Source organism: Sciurus vulgaris (assembly GCF_902686455.1).
Source record: "Sciurus vulgaris genome assembly, chromosome: 1".
NCBI lineage: Eukaryota > Metazoa > Chordata > Mammalia > Rodentia > Sciuridae > Sciurus > Sciurus vulgaris.
The window spans coordinates 117,926,645-117,948,433 of record NC_136461.1 but is presented as its reverse complement, the minus strand read 5'-3'; the positions used below and the strand labels follow the sequence as shown (position 1 = coordinate 117,948,433).

The 21,789-nt window shown below is 50.0% G+C and overlaps 1 protein-coding gene across 1 annotated transcript; it reads left to right on the top strand.

The window, feature by feature from the left end:
* The first annotated feature begins 1,278 nt into the window (after positions 1-1,278).
* On the top strand, positions 1,279-21,469 carry ETV3L (ETS variant transcription factor 3 like). The gene is given in 7 exon segments (XM_079132437.1): positions 1,279-1,312; positions 15,142-15,257; positions 15,342-15,579; positions 15,816-16,005; positions 16,391-16,511; positions 20,931-21,273; positions 21,275-21,469. Coding segments are annotated over 6 exon segments (1,086 nt in total). The 5' UTR covers positions 1,279-1,312; positions 15,142-15,196; the 3' UTR covers positions 21,408-21,469.
* The last annotated feature ends 320 nt before the right edge of the window (positions 21,470-21,789 follow it).

The following is a 21,789-nucleotide window of genomic DNA, read 5'->3' as shown; positions in this document are numbered from 1 at the left end:
TGGGGCAGAGGAAGGGATGGAATGGAGGGAGAGGGCCACTAACCTTAACTGGGAGCCTCTGAATTCTCCTCTTCTGAGAAATCCTTCCTGGCTCCAGGTGGTGGAAATGCCCGCCCATTCCAGATTCTCAAAGGTAAAAAATAAATAAATAAAAGGAGGGGTACAAAAGCCTCTGGGTGACCCCAAACTCCAGAGATCTAGAGCCTCTGCCTCAGTCTGCCTCTGCGCACCATCTCACCCATCCTGCTTCCTGCTGCAAGCCTTGGGTCCCCCAGTTCCTACACCAGGCTCTGGATGTCCCTCCTTTTTTTGTTTTTTTTGTTTTTTTTTTTTTGGGTTTTTATTTTTGTTTTTCCTCCCTCCTTCCTTCCTTCCTTTCCACCCTTCCTTCCTTCCTTCCTTCCCTCTTTCTTACCAGGGATTAAATCCAGGAGTACTTAACCACTGACCACATCCCCAGCCCTTTCTTGTTTGAGACAGGGTCTCACTGAGTTGCTCAGGGCCTCACTAAGTTGCTGAGACTGGCTTTGAATTTGCGATCCTCCTGCCTCATCCTCCTGAGCCCTTGGGATTACAGGCATACACCACTGCTCCTGGCCTGGATGTCCCTCTTTTAGGCCTTCAGAGTCTTGCGATGCTTCCTCTTACTGCTCTTTTCAGTGCAAGGCCAGTTGGCCTGCTCTAGCTCCTTGTATGTGTGTCCTTCCTGCCCACCTTCCTCATGTTCCCCCTTTCCTGCCACTCCTCACAAGTCCTAGTGGCTGAATTCTCACCCCTGGTGCTGAGGCAGCACACCTGGGCTCCAGGTAGAGAAATGGGAACTAAGGAAGGAGACTCAGCCCCTCCCAAGACAGCCCCCAGTTCAAAGGAACCCCTAATCTGAGAAGTAACAGCTCCTGGCTCCCTGAAGCCCCCAGCGTGAGGGAAAAGACTCATCTGAGGATCACACAAAACAAGAACCTCACACAAACGACAAAAAAGATGCCAGTCACAGTGGTGTGTGCTTATAAACCCAGTGACTCAGGAGGCTAAGGCAGGAAGATGGCAAGTTTGAGGCCAGCCTCAGCAACTTAGTGAGACTGTGTCTCAAAATATATTTTTTTTTTTTTAAAGGGCTAGCACTGGGGTAAAGCACCTTCAAGTTCCATCTGCAGTACCCAGGCAAACAAAAGACAAACAGCCCAAGCCCAAAGGGAAAGTGAGCAGCAGGGATCCTGGACATCTTCAAGATCCACTTTCCATCTTCAAGAGCTCAGCCCTGGGAGAGCTCACTGTCCATAGCTCTGAAGGCTAGAGGATACATTCTGAAATGGTAATTCCCAGAGAGAACCACCCTGACACCAGGATAACCAGGGCCCAGCCCAGGTGGGGTGAAGAGCACATACCCACCGAGAGCCATGACCTTCCTTCTAGCCCACACTCTGGGACCCTGGTACCCTATCATCCCCTGCCCAAACAAAGGGGTCCCTGCCAAGCTGAGCCACAAGAGTGGCTGTCAGTCTGTACTCTCGCCCCAGCATCTGCAAATGTCAAGAGTAGGCCAGGATGCAAAGATTTTTAGCATTGGAGCTCTATTTTCTTTTCTTTTTCCCCCACTCCCCCTGTACTGGGGATGAACCCAGTGAAGATTTACCACTGAGCCACATTCCCCAGTCCTGTCTAGTTTTTGAGACACTAAGTTGCCCAGGCTGGCCTCAAACTTGTGATTCTCCTGCCTCAGCCTCCCAAGTAGCTGGGATTACAGATGCAGGCCACTGAGCCTGGCCTCCTCTAGGGGAGGCACACTCCAGGAGATTATAACCCAGCTCTCCCTTCCCAACGCCTCCTGACCCGCCCCAACCCTATGCTCATTACCCAGGAGCATCCAGGCTTGGCCCTGTCTCCCTTAAGGAATGGAGTCTACCAGGTGAGAGAGGGAAGGACCTAAAGCCAGCATCACACAGTTGGTACTAAAGGAGTCCCCATCCTGAAAGGAGGCATAGGGTGAGCAGGAGAGTGACAGCCCCTTCTGCATCCTCTATGTGCGTGCACCCATCAGTCATGAGCAAACAGGCATCATCTCTCTCTACCCTTGTTCCCAACAGGACCCAGCAGAAGTCTCTAGGATTTTCCAGAACAGAGAACAAACCATTCCTTTTTCTTTCTGTATTAGCTTCCAGAGTCCTCCCTCCGTGCTCTAGGTGAATTCCTCCTCTAATTTAACTGGCATCCCTCCTGCTGCTCCCTTGGTCTGACCCGATCCCCAGGTCCTCTTCCATTCAAATGCCTTGACCTTTCCATCTTCTTCAACTCCCCTCCCCATCTTTTTCCATCATTTCTTCCCTGACGCTTAGACTGCCTGTTCACTTTGGCCCTTGTGTCCAGGCCAGGAAGCAGCACGTCCAACTGTCCCATTTTCCTGAGACTGTCCCAATTTTAGTACTGAAAATTCTGCATCTGGGGAATCTCTCAGTTCCAGCAAACAGAACCATGGAGCACCCTACCTGTGAGGTAGGACACCACGGGCCAGGTCTGGGCAGGGTTTGTATTAAGAAGCCAGCAGCGCTCTCTCACGTGAAGAGGGAGACAAGGTCAGGCACAATCACACACACAGACACACCCACAAGCACTCTCCCAAAAAAAGCACAGCCCACACACCCAGAGCAGACACCCACAGAAACGTGGACCCTCACACTCACATTCACACCTAGGCTCACACACCCACGTCCCCAGAGATAGGTACACGTGGACAGATAGGCACACACAGTATGCTAACATCACGCGCTGGCACTGGAAACACAAAAACTGACACAAACTCCTACACAGAAAAACAGTCACAGGCACAGAAAAATGTGCACTGGCTTCACGAATCCAGAGATGATCAGATGCACACCTACAAGCGGAGACAGACACACATTCAGACACCCACACAGAGACACAAACACAGCAATGTTATCCTAAAGGCCAGGAGGACAAAGATGCTTTCTCCCGCACCCAGGTGTGAGTTGGTCAAAACTCCAGGGCTTTTCCCTGTTGCGACTTGGGACTTGAAAACACCCTTAGTGTTTGGGGAGAGGACAAAGGGTTGAAGATCTCAGACCACAGGCAGCAGACTCTGGTCGCTGGCTTCAGAGAGCCAGAGGGGAGACCCTCCACCCACCCTGCTGGTTGCTCCTCCCACACACGGGGCGACTACCCAGGTGCCGGTGCCTGGGACTGTCCTGAGAGCGGCCTCCCAGGAGAGGCGGTCGGGGCGGGAGGCCCTCGCTCCCAGTCGTGGGTCGGGTGGGCGGGGGTGGAGAAGTGTGAGCGAAATGGGTTTATTACTAGGAGTCTGTTGCCTCGATTGGTATCGATCCCCGCATGTCACCTTCCATTGCCGCTAATGGGACATGAAGAGTCTCCACCGACACCACAGCCACGGGCTCCACAAGCACATAGCCTCCCCTCCCCCAGCCACCCCCGACCTGCTTCCGGAGGCGGCATTCCAGGGCGGCCTTGGCCATGGCTGCGCATCCTCCCCATCCTCCTCCTCTCTGGGTGGCCTCCTCAACTCCTTCTCCCTGTTCTTTGTCTCAAGTTAGATTTCCTCTTCCTCCCAATGTTTGCCTGGCACCTCCTTCCCATTTTCCCCTCAGGCCACCTAATGACCTTATTCCTCTATTCAGGAGCACCCCTTCTGCCTGTCCCTCTGAATCCAGTAGGGCCATCTCCACTCCCCTCCTCACTCCAAAGGGGAAGCATTGCATCAAGTCCCATCCTGTCTTGGATACAAGGGTCGCTTTTTGTCTAGCAGCTGGTGAGGAGTGGTCTTTTGGTCAGGCCCAGTGATATACAGCTGTAATCCCAGGAATTCAGGAGGCTGAGGCAGGAGGATCAGAAGTTTGAGGCCAGATTCATCAACTTAGTGAGGCCCTATCTCAACATGAAAAATAAAAAGGGTTGGGGATGTAGCTCAGTGGCAAAGTGCCCCTGGGTTCAATTCCCAGTACAGCAAAAAAAAAAAAAAAAAAAAAAAATTAAATAAATAAACAGGTCTTCTGTCACAATTGGACTGGCCAGACAGGCCTTCCTGGAACCAGTCAGGTCCCCAAAACTGGTTGCCATGACCCCTGGCCAGCTAGAGAAGGAGAGATGAGCCTCGTTTTCCTGGTTCCTTTCTATTCTATATACCTCAGGGGAAAAGATGGCATCACCACTCATCTCTACCCACCCCCCATGCAGCCCTCCCTAAGACCTGAGTCCACCCTAAACTTCAAGTCCTACCGCGTGTGTACAGAGGATTCAATGTCCAGTTTCGTTTTTTAGTTGCATGGGGGGCAGGCAGGGTCTCACTAAGTTGCTGAGGCTGGCCTTGAACTTGCCCTCTTCCTGCCTCAGCCTCCTGAGTCTCTGGGATTACAGGTGTTTGCTCCCATGCCCTTCGGGTCCTGCCCATTTTAATGTCGGCCACTATAAGTGAATCCTGAGAGGACCCATTCAGGGTGGTGAGGCCTCCATGCAAAGCCAGTAAGCTCCAACTAGCCTCTCCTGCTCTTCCCTCAAGTATGGGAAAAGTCACTAACTGGATACTAGCGAGGCTCAAATAGAGCACGCTTTGGTTTCTCCTGTGAAAAGCCCTCTGCTTGCCTTGGCCTCTTGTTTCCTAAGCCCTGGGGACCATAGCAGAGCTGATAAGAAGAGGCTGTTCCCAATCTTCTGGTCCCTCCTTGACCCAAGTGGGTGCTGGAAAACATCCCCAAAGTAGTGAAGACTGGCTGCTGCTCGGACAAAAATGGGGTCTCCATTGCCGCCTCTCTTGGCCTGATCCCATTCTTGTGCTACTGTGTTAGAGCAGTTAAGGAACCTTCACTGGGGCAGATAGTGGGAATGAGGTCAAGTTTTGTTCATTTGTTTTGTCCTGTTTTTGCAGTACCAACTTGCAATCCTCCTGCCTCTGCCTCCCACGTTGCTGGGATTATAGCATGAACCACCATGCCTGGCTTCACTGGGGTTTTGAAGGCAGTTTGAGTCTGCCCGTGCTGAGCTGAATTGGCTGGGGCATAGGAGCTGTCTGAGGCTAGGGGACCTTCTGGTTTCCTTACTTAGAGATGGTGGTGGGCACCCTGTAAGTTGGGGAGCACACAGAGCTGCTTCTCATTTGGAAGGGGTCTGTAGATCCCATCCCCCACCACCCCAGGGGTGCTAGGGCATTTGCTATTTATTTATTTATTTATTTATTATTCTTTTATTTATTGTCTTTTGCAGTGCTGGGGATCAAACCCAGGACTTTGTGCATGATAGTCAAGTGCTTTACCACTGAGCCACATCCACAGCTTTTTGCTTTTATTTTGTTTTGCTTTTGGTATCCAGAATTGAACCTAGAGGGGCTTTACCACTAAGCCACAGCCCTTTTTACTTTTTATTTTGAGACAGGGTCTCGCTAAGTTGCTTAGGGCTTCACTTAGTTGCTGAGGCTGGCTTTGAACTTGTGATCCTCCTTTCTCAGCCTCCACAGTTGCTGGGATTACAGACACAAACCACCATGCCTGGCAATTTTGCTTTTATCTTATAGAAGAAACAGAAGGTTAGCTGGCCATCCCAATGTCTGAGCCAAGTGTCTGACTTCCTCATCTCACACCCAGCTTAGTCAACAAGCGCCAGTAACTGAAGTGTGAGTTGGGCCTCTGGGAAGACTAACAGCTTTTGTCAGGTTTCCCTGAAAGATAAGAGGAAGTAGGTCGGACCATGTGTAGCCCCAGAAAGAAGGTGAAAGCTCTAGCCAGAAGCAGTTCCTCTCCTCCTCCCAGGACTCAGAGGGAGTCACACAAGGGACTCCATGGAGCCAGGAGGGTGGCAGGAGGTGGGACAGCAGAGCCAGAGCCTTCTTATCTGGAGGTCTTTCTGAATATGGTGCTCCCAAGAAAGCCTGGAGGTAGGAGGTGTTCTGGAGGACCCCAGGGAGACCAGGGCCTACAGACCCCTCCTGTCAATAGACCCTCTCAACCAAGGGGCCCTTCATGAAGAGGAGGGAGAGCACAATTCTTCCTGAGTCTTCCCTAACCCTGGCACCCTCCTGCTCCTAACCCAATGGTCCTGAAACTCTTTTTTTTTTTTTTTTTTTTTTTTTTTTGGTTCCAAGGACTGAACCCAGGGGCACTTAACTACTGAGCCACATCCCCAGCCCTTTTATTTTTTTTTATATAGAGGCAGGGTCTCACTAGGTTGCTTACAGCCTCGCTAAATTGCTGAGGCTGGCTTCGAACCTGCAATCCTCCTGCCTTAGCTTCCCGAGTCACTGGAAGGCTGGGCACCTTGGCAACAGCTCTGAAACTCTTAAATGAACAAGATGGAACAGAATGACAGTGAGCAAGTGGCAGGACAAGCTCCCCAGATGAGGAAATACCAAGGCACCTAAGAGAAGCACCTGGATACTGCAATCTGGCCTCTCATCTTGGATTCTCTTGCTGCACTTGGCTTTCCTCTGTGGAAACCAGGTCTGCCTAGTCCTTGCTAACATCCCCTCTCCCTGCATCCAGCTCCCTGGCACTGTGTTCCGTGCCAACCCTCCATTTGCAGCCCCTTTCCTCTTTGCCCACAGAGCCCCAGCCCCCACACCCCCCTGCCGCAAGGACCCTCTCCGTGGCCCCCAGCTTCTGTCTCTTCCATCAATCAGCCTCTCTCTCACCTTTCCATCATGTTAGCTTCGGTTGATTTAACCAGAAAACAACCCCCAGAATTTAATTCCATGGCCCTCCATTCCCATCTCGATCAGCTCAGGGCTGGGAGGGGCTGTGTAATGAGGCAGGAGGGGGGAGCCCTGGGAAACTTGGCCTCTCAGAGTCAGGGCGAAAAAAAAGAAAATCATATTGATTCCCCCAATGACATCCATCAATCTTCTCCTCCCTGCTAGTGGTTGGAAGATTGGACAGAGGCCTGGCAGGCTCCAGGGTGACTTGGTCCCCAGGACTTTAAAGAGAGAGGCTCTGTCTTTGGCATCCACCCTCCTCCAGCTACTCCCGAAAAACCTGTCCTGAGTTCAGTTACTTAAGTCCTCCATTCCCTGTCCAGGATATCCCGGAATCCTACCCCTTATCTTGCTCTTTAGCAGACTATCTGATGCCCCTGTAGCCACATTTTCCTAGCTGGCTTATCCCTTAGTTGGAAGTTCTTCCTGCTGTCTAACTTCAAGTTGAATTAATAAGAAAAATGAAAGCATACCTAGCGTGGTGACACACACCTGTAATCCCAGCAACTCAACAGGCTGAGGCAGGAGGATGGCAAGTTCGAGGCCAGCCAGCCCCAGCAATTTTAGCAAAACAAAAATTTAAAAAGGGTTGGTGTGTAGCTTAGTGGAGGACTTGCCTAGCATGTGCAAGGCCCAGGATTCAATTCCCAGTACCACTAAGGAAAAAAAAAAAAAGAAAGAAAAAGGAAAATTATTTCCTAGAATGCTAAGAGAATAGACATAATAAGTGCATAAAAAATCCTCAGAAAAAGAGATTGAATAAACTGTTGGTATTATTTTGTTTAAAATAAGAATAAAAGTTATAAATTGTAAAGATCCAGAACCAGTATGGGAACAGAGCATAGGGTGTGGGACTCAGAGGGAGAAACAAGAATGTGGTGGGCTGAAGTCAGAGGTTGTGAAGGCTAATTGTTTTCCAGGTCTGGTCTCTATCTCCACAGAAAGCTCCATGAGAGAAGGGCTGACAGAGTGAAAGGTAGACAGCTGGAAGGACTTCCCAGTAGGTCGGTATCCTACAGAGTTGAAGAAGAGGTGTCTCCCTTACCAGTCTCCCTCTTGGTCAAACATTTTAGGAGCCATCTGCTCTGGATGCAAAGGATCCAGAGGAAGAGGCTCCTCCCACCCCACCCCCACAGGGGTGAGGGCACGTGGGAGGGGGCGCAGGACTGTGGTGCCGCTGGCCCCCGAAGGGTTAATGCTATTGTCTGAAAACCACAGCAGCTCCCCTGGGAGCTTGGAGATCCCGCTCTCATTTTAAGTAACCCTAACGCTTGTGATGAGCGAAGGGTCGTCGCTGGGCGAGGAGTGCGCCAGAAGGAGCTGGACTGAGCGCGGGGACTTGGCTGCTGCACCTCGGTAAGGGACTCTGTTAGGTCTGCGGCAAGGGACTGGCACAGAGGGACAGGCTCTTCCCTGCTCCCACCTCCTCCTCCACTGTGGAGCCAGTTGTGGGGCCACTGGGAAAGGGAAACGTCAGGAGGTCTGGAGTCACGTTGAAGCCCCCTGAGAGGAAGCAGGGATTTTCCCATCCAGGTGCAGGACAGTCACAGTGCCAGGTAGCACCTTGGCACCTGCAGGAGAATATCTTTAGGAGAGCAGATCCAGCAGGCTCTTCTTCCCAGATGGGGCACAGCTCTCTGGGACAGATCCAACTCCTGGTCCGAATGGTCGAGTTGGATTCTGGGGGCTGAATGAATGATGCTCTTGGCCATTTCCCTGCTCTGGTCTGTGCGCGACGGGACTCTGCGCCTCAGCATGCAGCGCTGCTACCCCAGTAACTGAGTCTGAAGAACAGGGCTGACAATCAGTTGGTGGTTTCTACTGGGCAGAGGGAAGCAGGTGAATCTGTGGACATCACAACGTGGGGACCTGAGAAGCAGGGATAGGCAGAGCGCTGCGAGGATGAGGGCTTTAGGGTTATGTTTCTTCCTGAGCCAGACAGGGGTAGATCAGGTGAAAACCTCAGATGGGGTGAGGGCGTGCTCCCCTCCACTGCCTCCCTCCCTTCCTCAGACTCCTGGATTCTTCCCCAAGAACTAGGACCACGAAGCCTGAAGTCCGAGAGCGTGAGTCCTCCCTTGTCCCAAGAGCTCCTGAGGTGGCGAGCGCAGAGGCAGGTTGGGAGGCCCTGGGAGAGGATGCTTTGATGGCAGAGGGAAGTCCTGCCATCTCCCCACCTGTTTCCCAACAGAAACGAGAGGGTGATTGATGGTGGCAAGACTGTGGGTGCCACTGCCGCTCCCTTTTCTGGCCCTGCCCACGGGCAGTGGGGCACCAGAGGGCACAGGGACCAGGACATGTGGATGGAGCCATGGTTAGGCCTGGTGTGTGGGGAGAGTCTGGGGGTTGAGGATTAGGGATTGAGTCAGAGGTGTCAGAGGCTCCCAGCTAGCCAGGCCACCTCTGCTGCCCACTGCTGACTTGCCGCCCTGTTTTCCTGGTCCCTGACTCTCAGCCCCAGGCCAGTGGGCCAGCTCACCCAGCCCCTATTTGCTAGGCACTTTCACTTCCTCTCCTTCTGGCCTGGTTCCTTGCCACCTCAACTCCTGCTGCAGGGGATTTCTTGTCCTTGGGTGGGGCAACTAGAGGGAGGGTTTATCCAGGGGGCTCCCCCAGGCAGGCTAACAGGAAAGCTATGAAGGGAACCCATGCCTAGGTGCCCCTGGGGAAGGGATGGGACCCTGGAGGGATTTGGGGAGGAAGGAGGGAAGTGGGGAGGTGAGGCTATAGGAGTCAAGGGCCCACAAGCTGGGGGCCTGCACTTCAGCTTCTAGTTCTGAAGCCTAGGTGAGAGTCAGGGGGCAGGAGAGGAAAGACAGAGAGGTGAGAAAACAGAAAGTGAGAGGCCCTGACAGAGGCAGGGAAGCAGGGCTGAGTGAGACGTGGTACGACAGAGATCACATTGGAGAAGAGGGAAACAGTCATCCCAGGGGAGGTCAGACCGAGAAGGCAACCAAGGAAGAGAGAAAAAAGACCACAGGGAAGAGAGAAAAGAGGGGGAAAGAGGCAGCATGTCAGTTATAGTGGCAGACTCCAATCCCAGTGATTTTTCTGGGAGGCTGAGGCAGGAGGATTGCAAGTTTGAGGCCAGCCTCAGCAACTTAGCAAGACCCTGTCCCAAAATAAAAAAATAAAAAGGGCTGGGGATGTAGCTCAGTGGTAGTGTCTCTGGTTCGATCACCCGTACTGGGAGGAGAGAACATGCCACAAAATGAATGGTGGCAGGGGAGAAAGACCAAGGAAGGCTGGAGGATGGGAAATAGAAAGAAGGAAGAAGAGAGAGGAGTCATGTGGGAGCAAATGAACAGAAGACAAAAGACCAGAGTGAAACAGACCGGCAGGGTGAGACAAGGGATGTGTCCCACCCAACCTGGAAGCCTGTTGCTGGAAACCCCATGTCCCGTTCCCCCAAAGCCGAGGTTCTTGTGGTGTGTGTGCCGGCAGTGGCACTCCCCCTGACCTTCGACCACCTGTGCGACTGCTCTGAAGGTTGGGCTGGGGGGGCATCTGGGTTTGGATTTCTCTTCCGGGAGTTACACAGACCTTTTAAATCCCACGGCCCCAGGGACACCAGGGACAAGAGCAGCAAGGGACAGGTTGGGAGGAGGGACTGCACAGAGATCTGAGTCTAGGCAAGGGGCTGCAGGGCAGGAGGTGGCTCAGGGCTGGGAAGGGAAAGGAGGAGCTGAGGCTGCAGGAGTGAGCTGGGTTCCCAACATCGGCATCCAGAGCATCGCCCTAGGCACAGAGATTCAAGATGGGGTCTCTGCCTGCATGTCCTGTGGTCAGGGGAAAAGGGAAAGGAGACTGAGAGGCGACAAAAAGAAGGGCATCTAACCTGCCCCTTCCCTAAACTCCCCAAGAGAAAAGGTGGCTGGCTTTGCCCTTCCCCAGCCCCTGTTCCTTCTTGCTCTCCTACCTAAGCAGCTTTACTTAATAGCATTAAGCAGGTCTCAGGACTAACCACCCTCCACTTGGGGCTGAGATCAAGGGGAGAGACCAGAGGCTCCTAATCAGATTGGGGATTTGGTGGACGGGAGGGGGTTGTGCAGTTTGTTCAAAGCTAACAAGCATAAAATATCCCCTGGAGACTGCCATTGCTGTCTCTGAGGGGTTTCTCTCCCGCTGTTGCTCCCCGGGGCTGGCTTTCCACTCTGATCTTTCACCCACCCGCCCACCATCTGGGCCAGACTCGACCTCATCTGTGCCAGGACTTTGATTTCTGTATCACTATTTGTCTCCTCTCTGATTCACTGTCCTTCTCACTGATTCTCACAGCCTGCCTTTGTATTTATAAACAGTTCCATTTTCCCACTGAATCAATCAAGCAGTCCCTGGAAAGACTTGGTTTTGTCCAATCGATCAGATTATCCAGTCGATTCACTCCAGCTGCTTAGAAGGCCCCTACCACAAAATGACTTTCCATGCAAGTTTTTATTTTGCATACGTTAGCATTGGACTTAAACACTCTGGCTTTTTAGACATATGTATTTGTGTGTGTTCCTGTCTTCTCTGTATTACTCTCCATTCACCTGGTTGGCTGTTCTGACTTCTTCGGACCGCTGTGAAATATTTTTCAGGCAAGGAAAAAAAAATCAGCATTCAGGAAACGGGGAGATTCCACTTCACCTACTCACACCACTTTGATTTTGTAAACTTACATCTTAGGTTTAGACTGGAGTGCCTCCTTAGGGGCCCAGGGCCTCCTGCCAGCCTCGCCGCTCTGCTCCCAAAGTTTCATCCTCAACTTTTCAACCTTGATTGACTGATTACAGCTCAGCTCAGAGTCAGACAGACCTGTTCCCATCCAGCTCCACCACTTAGCCAGGATCTTATGCAAGTCTTTTAATCTTTTTGAGCCTTAATTTCCTCAGCTTGCAAAATGTAGCTAATATCCACCTCCAAGGGTTATTGTGAAGAATCAATGAAGTTACATATGAAAAAAAAAGGTCAAGCCCAAAGCAAAGCTAAGTGCATGATAGAGGCACGATTCATATTAATGACAAGCTGGAAAAGGTAAAATCTGCTTTGGATGTTTCCTTTTGCTCTAAACTTAAGACTTAGTCTCCAATTTTATCTTCATTATTTATATTGTTTTATTAAATAATGACCTAAAACTTACATGTGTTGTAATGAACATTTATATTAGCCAAGAGGATTAACCTTATTGTTAGTAATCAGAATGATGATGATGATGATATGACAATAATTGCTTGCTTCTATAACCCTTCCAGGAACATAAAGTGCTTTAGACAAACCACACTGGTCATTCAAGATTGGGTTATGGTCCTTTTTGATTTATAGTTCTTAATACTCGTCCTCCTCTCAGGCATTGCACTGATCTTGCCGTGGGGGTTACAGGGACTGAAGAAGCTGTGCAGAGTTAGTGGTCAAAGGATCACCAAGCTTTGTGTGATTAACCCACAGCACAAGGGGGAAGGAGGCCAAGGGCCTAAAGGACCAGGAGGAGGGGACAGAATGGGACCACCTCCCCAGCCTTTGTGAGTGAATTAAAGGACTGGATGCAGTAGCACACACTTGTAATCCCAGAGACTAAGGAGGTTGATTCAGAAGGCTCACAAGTTTGAGGCCAGCCTCAGCAACTTAAGGAGACCCTGTCTCACAATTTAAAATAAATAAATGAATAAATTAATTAATTAAAGTGCTGGGAAGTAACTCAGCGTTAGAGCTCCCCTGGGTGGTTCAATCCCCAGTATCACACACACACATACACACACAAAAAATATATATATAAAACATATAAAAATATATATAAAACACTTTCTACACACAGAACTGGAGGGTTAAGGATCCACTAGTGAGTCTCACAACACAGGAGAGGCTGGAGAGAAGGGTGCAGCATCAAGAAATTAGATTCGACCTCAACTACTATTACTACTTCATTTTTTGTTTGGCTGGTGTTTCGTTTTATTTTTTCATACCAGAGATTGAACCCAGCAGTGCTTAAGCACTGAGCCACGTCCCTAGCCCCCCACCCCATTTTTTTTAATGGACAGGATCTCACTAAGTTGTTTAGGGCCTCACTAAATTGCTGAGACTGACCTTGAACTTGAGATGCTCCTGCCTCAGCCTCCCAAGGTCCTGGGATTATAGGCTAGTGTCATTGCACGCACCAGGCTATCACCTTGTGTTTTTTGTTTATGTTTTTGTTGTTGTTCCTTTCTGAGGGCAGGGAGAAAGCATTGCAAGGCTACCTAGCCGGCTGAATCTTTTAAATCTTGATTCAGTCTTGCTTCCCACTCTTTCACTTAGCTGTATGGCCTTAGGGAAAGTATGTGTCTGCCCCGACCCCAGCCTATACCTTGTGTGAGGTCCAGCCTATGTAATTTCAATCCCTTATTCAGGGCACAGTGAGGGTCTGTAGGTGGTGGGTTTTATCATACTCTGCTTGTCAGATCAAAAATCTACCCTGAGGTCTCAGATCCTCCAGACCTGGAAACACCATCAGATCCAGCAGACATCAGAGCAAGCAGTGGGAATTCTATCTGCTTCCTCCAGGGAACAGTCTTCCCTTGGAACCTCTAACCTTTGCATAAACACACCCCATTTCCAGCTGATGTTCCTAAAGTGAAGCAGAAGTGCTCCCAATTTGATTAAGGTTAGACAAAAGTGGAATCCCTCCACCCCCAGTACCAGATATTGAACCTTGGGTGCTCTATTCATCTACCTACCCAGCCCTTTTATTTATTTATTTTGAGGCGGGGTCTCGCTCAGTTCCCCAGGTCTTGAACTTGCCATCCTCCTGCCTCAGCCTCCAGAGTAGCGGTATGCAACACCATGCCCAGCTTCTTGAAAGTCTTAAGGCAACTTCGTGTATTAGAAAGTGCTATGGAGTGTGGCAACTAATTCGTCATGTGTCTTTGGTCAACTCACTTTCCTTCACTAAGCCTCTTCTAGAATGTGAGAAGGCTGCTCCAAGACAAACCATCACATGTCCTCCAGACCTGAGAGCCTGATAAATTCTAGTTGAGAATAATGCCTCCCCTGTACTAACATCATCAGAGAGGAAATCCCAGAGTCCAGGTTGTGTAATCCAGTCCCAAACTCCCAGGCATCTCTTCTGCCCTGACCCACCTCCGGAAGCAGTCCCCACAGCTCCACGCAGCCTCTCCCATTCCTTTCCAGTCCTCTTGCACATTGTCTCACGTTCCACTAGGGACAGCAGAAACCAGTCTTTTGTACCGACATCCTCTGTTCCATGTGGAAGGCTTTACTTCAACATTTTCTTTTATTATTATTAGGTACTGGGGGTTGAACCCAGAGACACTCTCCCACTGAGCTATATCCCCAGTCCTTTTCATTTATTTACTTATTTTAAGATAGGGTCTTGCTAAATTGCCCAGGTTGGCCTTGAACTTGTGGCTTCCTGCCTCCTGAGTCACTGGGATTACGGGCATGTGCCCCTGTGCCCTGCTTCCTTCAACATTTAGTCTCCTCCCTTTATCTACAAGTCTCTCACTGGGACTCATTCCAAAATCCCCTCAACAGTTGAGAACCAACAATCCCCTCTTTCATGCCCATGGTTATTTACTAATTTATTTATTTGTTTATTTACTTATTTATTTATGGTACTGGGGTTTGAATCCAAAGGTGCTCTACCACTGAGCTACAAACCCAGCCCTTTTATTTTTTATTTTGAGATAGGATCTCACTAAGTGGCCCAAACTGGCCTCCATCTTGCAATCCTCCTGCCCCTGCCTTCCCAGCTGCTAGAATTACAGGCCACTGCAGCCAGCTCTCCCTTGGTTCATCAATTCAATAAATATCCTCAAAGCACTTGTGGTACAAGGTCCAGTGCCAGGATGGGACCTAGGGTGCCAGCAGTGAGCAAGACAGACAAGGTTCTCTACCTTTTATAATCAACACTCGGAAGGAAAGCACAAACATCAAAAAATGATAGTTTGTTTATTCTATTAGTGATCATTTGTTATACATCTATTGTGCATCAGGCCCCTGGGACTCACTGGTGACAATAACAAGCAAAACTCCCTGCTCATCTCAAATTTAAAATTGTTCCAAGTACTATAAAGGTACAGGCAGATATGTATATATTCTGCCTCTTTCCTGTTCAAGGTTTAGAAAGAGTTAGCAATTAATTATATTTTCTCTTATCTTCTCTTGGAGAAAACTCCAATCCTGTTAAGTCCTAAGAAGAGATCTCATTCTTTGTCTAAATCCCCCAGCGGGGACAGAATGTAGGAACCTTTGCATTCCCCTTCCTCTGTATCAGTGGTTCAGCCCCAAGTCCCAGTCCTGGGTCAGTCTCTGGGCAGTGAAGAGGTCCCCAGAGGAGGTAGGGCCCTGCCCTGGGTATGGGGATATTTCCTGCCTCTGCCTCCCTTTTATCTCCTGGATTCTTCTTTCTTTCCTTCCTGATCTTCTCCATTCCTTCCTTTTTTCCCCATCCTCTTAAGTGGTGATCCTTTCCCCCGAGGTCCAGGCTCAGTCCGCTGACGTCTGGAGTGGACCATGCACTGTGGCTGCTTGACCGAGGGCATTCCAGCCACCCCGGGCAACTACTGGATCTCAGGTGAGCTGCTCGGAAACCTCTTTGAGATCTTGGGTGGGGCCTCTGGAGAAGCAAGGTGGCCCTCACTCTACTTCCCCACCCCAGGTGTGGCCTTCCCTGACTGGGCCTACAAAGCTGAGTCCTCCCCGGGCTCCCGGCAGATCCAGCTGTGGCACTTCATCCTGGAGCTCCTGCAGAAGGAAGAGTTCCGCCATGTCATCGCCTGGCAGCAGGGAGAGTATGGGGAGTTTGTCATCAAGGATCCAGATGAAGTGGCCCGCCTCTGGGGCCGCAGGAAATGCAAACCACAGATGAATTATGACAAGCTGAGCCGGGCCCTCAGGTGAGAGGAGGTGGCCGGTGCAACTGGAATGTACAGAGTTCAAAAAAAGGGCTGAGATTCCTGACACCCCTGTCCTAGTCCCACTCCCCTCAGGCTTAGGAAGTGTCCTTTCATGTGGGAAGAGGCCTAGTGTCCTCAAGGAAGAGCTTGGTCAACTTTGCTGGCCGGGGGAGGGGGACTCTGACTCTGTACCCTTCCCACTGAGCCAACTCTCATTCTTGACCTCCCTTCTCCAGGTATTATTACAATAAGAGGATCCTGCACAAGACCAAAGGAAAAAGGTTCACTTACAAGTTCAACTTCAGCAAACTTATCATAGTCAACTATCCTTTGTGGGAAGTGCGGGCACCATCCTCCCCGCACCTGCTGCTGGGGGCTCCTCCCTTGGGTCGGCCAGCCCTGGTGCCCATGAGTGTGCAGAGTGAGGTAGGTATGAAGGTGGCACCTGTCCCCAGAGCCCTACCAGGATGTACCCCTCTGCCCAGGAAGCCCCCATCCCTGCTCTCTTCCTTTTGGGGACTCATTAGCCTCTGATGCTCTTCTTTTCCTGCATCCTAGTCCCTGAGGACCCCAGGGGCAGGGGTATTTAACAATCGGTATCGTATAGCACCACCTGTGAGAAAGGGTGACTTCTGTGGTAGGCATCACTCATTTAGTTGTGGGTCAGAGAGAAGTGAGTGGTTGCTTAACAACCATATGAGAGTATTTCATTTTTTGAACAACTGGGCGATGGTGGTACAGGTATGAGCTGGAGGAACAGATGCCAGGGCAAGACTGTCCCACCCCTCCCTGCCTTCTCCTCACTCCTCAGCTCCTGCACAATATGCTGTTCACCCACTGGGCCATGGCAGAGCAGCTGACTGGACAGCGGATGACCCAGGGGCCACCAGAGGCTACTGGGGAGAAGAAGGGGAGCAGCAGCAGCATCCACCGTGAGTACAGAGAATGTGTCGGGCAGGAAATCTTACCCAGAGAAGGGGAGGGCCCTCCTGGCTGAGTCCATGGCCAAGCAGGTATGAGACCAGGAATAGTATGCAAGTCATTCGTTCAGCCAACATTGGTTGAGCACCAGCTATTTACTAGGTGTGGGGACTCAGATATGAAAGATGACCCTCAAAAGACTCAGACCTGCCAGTCGCAGTGAAGCATGCCTGAAATCCTAGCAGTTCTGGAGGCTGAGGCAGGAGGATGGCAAGTTCAAAGCCAGCCTTAGCAACTCAGCAAGGCACTAAGCAACTCATTGAGACCCTGTCTCTAAATAAACTACTACAAAGGGCTGGGGATGTGGCTCAGTGGTTCAATCCCTGGACAGAAAACAAGAAAGAAAGAAACTCAGAGCCTAATGGGGAGCAGAAAGGTGAGGACTACCAGGGACCAGTACTGAGATTCAGGCAAGCACAAGGTTTTGGGAAGATGCAGAGGACGAGATAGGGCTTTCTGGACAAGGCCACGCCTAGGCAGGTGAAGAAAGATGACCTCACAGAAGGAATAGAATTTGTAAAATAAAAATCAGTTGGCAAGCATAGCAAAACTGGCAAACTGCTAGTAGCTTGCTGTGGTCAGAGAGTAAGCAGTGCGATGGGGTAGGAACAAGCAGGAACAACAAAAGATGGACTTGGCAAGACAAACAGGTGTCCTGTCCCAGAAGGCCTCAGAAACTATTCTAAGGTAGCTGGACTTTATCCTATGGGCAGGCGGGTACCCAGGAAGGAGAGAGGCATGTTCGGATACTGGGGAAGGGTACTCGGGATTGGACCCATGGGTGCTCTACCACTAAACTGCACCTCCAGTCCCTTTATTTATTTTTTTTATTTTGAGACAGGGTCTCTCTAAGTTGCTGAGGCTGGACTCAAACTTGCAGTCCTCCTTCCTCGGCCTCCAGAGTTGCTGGAATTGCAGGCATGTCCCACCATGGCCTGGCTCAGATTTTCATTTAATAAGCATTACAAAAGTTTCCCAACTTATAATGGTGTGACTTCAAACAGTACGAAAAGCAATATGCTATTCAGTATACACAATACTTGGAATTTGGGGTTTTGATCTTTTCCTGAGATAGTAATACGGGACACCCTGGGAGCCACAGCTGCTGATCATCTATATGTCATGAGGGAAAACAACCAATACTCTACAGTGCTGTGTGTTGCCATGCTATGATATTCTGCAGGTTAGGTATATTAGATGCATTTTTAAAAAATATTTTTATTAGTGGTCAATGGACCTTTATTTTATTTACTTATTTATATGTGATGCTGAGAATTCAAGCCAGTGTCTCACACATGCTAGGCAAGTGCTCTACCACTGAGCTACAACCCCAGCCTTTGACTTACGATATTTTCAGTTGATGATGGATTTACAATTTTTTCACTAACCCTATCGTTAGTGAAGAAATGTCTCTACTCTGTATGTAGTTGGGATTGGAGGAGGTGCAAGACCGGCACTGGGAGGCTTCTGAAGATAATCTAGGCAGGAGACAATGAGACCAAGACAAGGGCCATGGGGTGAAGGAGGCCCTTGCAGATGTTCAATTACTAAGAGGTTTGCAATTGTAACTGCTATGTGCTACAGAGGGGCAAGTTGAGGGTGCCGAGGGTGTCATCAAAGACTTCCCCAACAAAGTGACATTTGAATTGAGACCCAAAGTGCACATAGGTGTCAGCTGAGCTCAGAGGGAACAGGCAGAGCATGGCAAGCAGAGTGTGCAAAGGCTCTTGAACAGAAAGAGGAACTGGGAGATGGCCAATGTAGTGACACTGGGGATGGACTGGGAGAAGGTGAAAATGTAGAAGACAGAGGTCAGTTAGGTTTTTTTCTTTTTTTCTGGTACTAAGGTTAAATCTAAGGGTGCTCTACCCCTGAGCTACATTCCCCATTCCCAGTCCTTTTTTATTTTCTACTTTGAGACAGAGTCCTGCTAGGTTGCTGAAGCTGGCCTCAAACTTGCAAATCTCCTGCCACAGTCTCCCAGGCCAGTTAGCTCTTACAGCAACAAAATTAAAATTTTTTTTATGGAAAACATCACAGAAACATTCTACCAATCCAAAGTTCTTGTGCAGAGACCAGAGAACTATCCCTCCACTCCAGCCAGTTTCATGGAATAAGCATCCTCAGTCTTTGCCCTGCTCCGGGTGCAGCTGGGGACCCAGACTCTGTGCCCCTGAGAGTACAGCTGAAGCTGCAGGTGTGGGGCAGCCCTGGGCAGGCTGGGACTCGCTAGGCCACCAGTCTGGCAGCCTGGAACTGAATAGCACCTGAAGAGCCCTCCCTGTCCCTTCACCCCGACCCACCCTTCCCAGCTCTGAAAGTGTCCTCCTTGGAAAACAATGAGGGAAAGAAAAGGTATTCTTTCCTGAGCCCCAGCTTGGAGGGCACTTTTTCACATCTTTGCACTCTTGGAGTACATATGTCCTACTCCAGGCTTGACCCTGAAGGACACAACAGGTTTAGGTCACCAGAAGGTTAGTAGCAGCAACATGCTCCAGTTCTGAATTGGGATTCCCAAACCTGTGCCAGCCAGGCACACAGGCTCATATCTGTAGTCCCAGTGACTTGGGAGGCCGAGGCAGGAAGATGGCAAGTTGCCAGGCCAGCCTAGGCAACTTAGCAAGACTCTGTCTCAACATAAAATAAAAAAGACCGGGGATGTGGCCCAGTGGTAGAGCACTTGCCTAGTGTGTACAAAGCCCTGGGTTTGATTCCCAGCACAGAACAACCAAAATCCTTGTGCCAATCTCACCTCCACCCTCACTCAAAGCATGCGATGACAAGAGAGGAAGCTGCTTCTGGTCAGAAGATACGGGACTCAGGCTGGGGCCAGGAAGCTGCAGAGCTGGGTGGTGTAGTAGCACACACCCATAATCCCAGTGGCTCAGGAGGCTGAGGCAGGAAGATTGCAAGTTCAAAATCAACCTAAGTAACCTAGTGAGACCCTGTATCAAATAAATAAAATAAAAGGACTGGGGATATAGTTCAGTGGTAAAATGCACCTGGGTTCAATCCCAATATCAAAAACAAAAACAAAACTCTCCCTGCCTGCTTAGGTGGAGCATCCAAAGGACACAAACTTCCTGGGAAACAAGGCCCCACACCATCTAAGAACCCAAGACAAAGAACACTCACCTACAGAGTATACGCTGACAGAGGTCCCCACACATTTTTTCATGGAGGATCATTAATGCTTCACTGATCTGATTTGAGAAATATTGTTCCTGGCCAATAAATTGGATGTCTTAAGTATTAATGAATTTGTTTTCCCAGGTTTTATTCCTTATGCCCCCCTGCCAATGTAGCCACACTGGGTTGATACCCTTTAGGTTAAACAATGTGGTATCACCAAGAAAAATGTGGAATTGCAGTTAGGCTACTTGAAATACACAAAGTGGTTTGGAGGTCTAGCTAATCAGTTCCAGGCAGGGTATCCCTACTGTAGGTTCCTGGCAGGTGGCAAAGGAAAAGAGGGCAGATTCGGAAGGAAAGGTGAGATTCTTGGAGGAGGAGAACTATGGGGTTCAGAACCAGAGAAGAGGAAGGCTGGGATTCATCCCTCATCTGCCCTGGGATCACAGCTATGAACTCTGCAGTTCCCTTATTACCCATGATGCTGCCTGATCTTAGCCAGGAGAGGGGACTTTGCAGATGAAAAAAGAGGCTTTCAAATTTAAGCAACAAGCCCATGGCCATGCAACAGATTCTTCACCAAGCTAGAACTTGAGATCTTCACTGCAGGGACAGAGAGAGCAAAGAATGGATTCACTGGGTTGTATCAAAAACATCCTCTGCTCCTCTCAATGTATTTTGTTTTGCTTTTGTGATACTGGGTCAGAACCCAGGGGTGCTCTACCAGTGACCTACCTCCCCAGCCCTTTTTATATTTTATTTTGAAACAGGGTCTCACTAAGTTTGCCCAGGCTGGGCTCCCAAGTAGCTGGGATTATGGGCCTGGGCCACCACACCTGGCTCTCAACATGGTTTTACTGAGCACTTGATGTGTGCTAGGCTGGGCTGGATTCAGGAGAGAAATAAATACCGTTCTTGCCTCCACAGAGCTGGGGCACAGACATTAGATAAATAAGTACACAAAAGACAAACATATTCTAATTGAGCTAAGTGCCTGAGGAGAGGTACAGAGAGTGAGGACAGTGGGCAGCAAATGCTCCCACAGGAGTCTTGGGAAGCTTCCCCAAAGTAAAGTCATTTATGATGAACCTGAAGAAAAGCAAACACGGGAGAAGGGACGAGGGGTGGAGATGGGGAAAGACTTTCAAATGAGAGGTAGAAAGGAATGGGAAACAGGAGGGGTGAGTGGCATCTCTCAGAGGAAGGTGCCTTTTGACCCTTTCTCTTTCTTTCTCTAGGACTTGGTTCTGTCCTGGGCCCTTGCCGGCTGGGCCCTTGCTGCCACTTTGGGACGCCCCAAGGCGAGCTGTCCAGCTTTGCCACCTTCTCCCCTGCTCTACCGCCTCTTTTCCCTTCCAACTGGACTACCCTCTCAGGGCCCTTCTTGCCTCCTCTCTCCTCAGAGCAGCCGCTCCCAGGGGCCCCCAAGCTAGACACCCTGCTCCCAGGACCTAGTTTCTCCCCAGGGGCCTGGCACTTTCCAGGGCTCCCCCTGTTGGCCGGGTTGGGACAGGGCCCAGGTGAGCGGCTTCAACTCCTGTCACTCAAGCCTGAGGGGCTGGAGGTAAAACCTGACCCACAGCAGAGCCAAGGGATGCCTGGATCCCAGGGAGGGCTACCCCTCAGAGACCCACAGACTCAAACCTGGGGAGGAAAACTCTGAGTCCTCAAATTTGGAAAACCTCAAAGTAGTGTGGCCCTTGGATCCTCCTTAATTGTGGAGGAAGATGTGAAGGGGAGCGGTCTTTCAACGCCTTCTCTCCTCTTGCCCGCCTTCCTCCTGCAGAGGAATTGAACTTGGACCAAGACAGGGGGCATGGCAGGAAGATACCAATGTGGGGGTGGGGAAAACAAGGCAGGGCCCCCTCTTCTCCCACCAAGCTGCTCATCAGACTAAGGAGACATTTTTTTTTTATTGCCCCAGAGGATTTTGTCTTTTATTTTTCTATTCTGTTGCATACATTCATTGATATCTTGTATCTCTTGACTTTCAAGGAGATTTCTAATTCCAATGAAAGCCAAGTCATTTGTGTTACTTCCCAAATAAAATCCTCTACTTATTTAAACAATAACAGCATCATTATGGCTTAAATATCT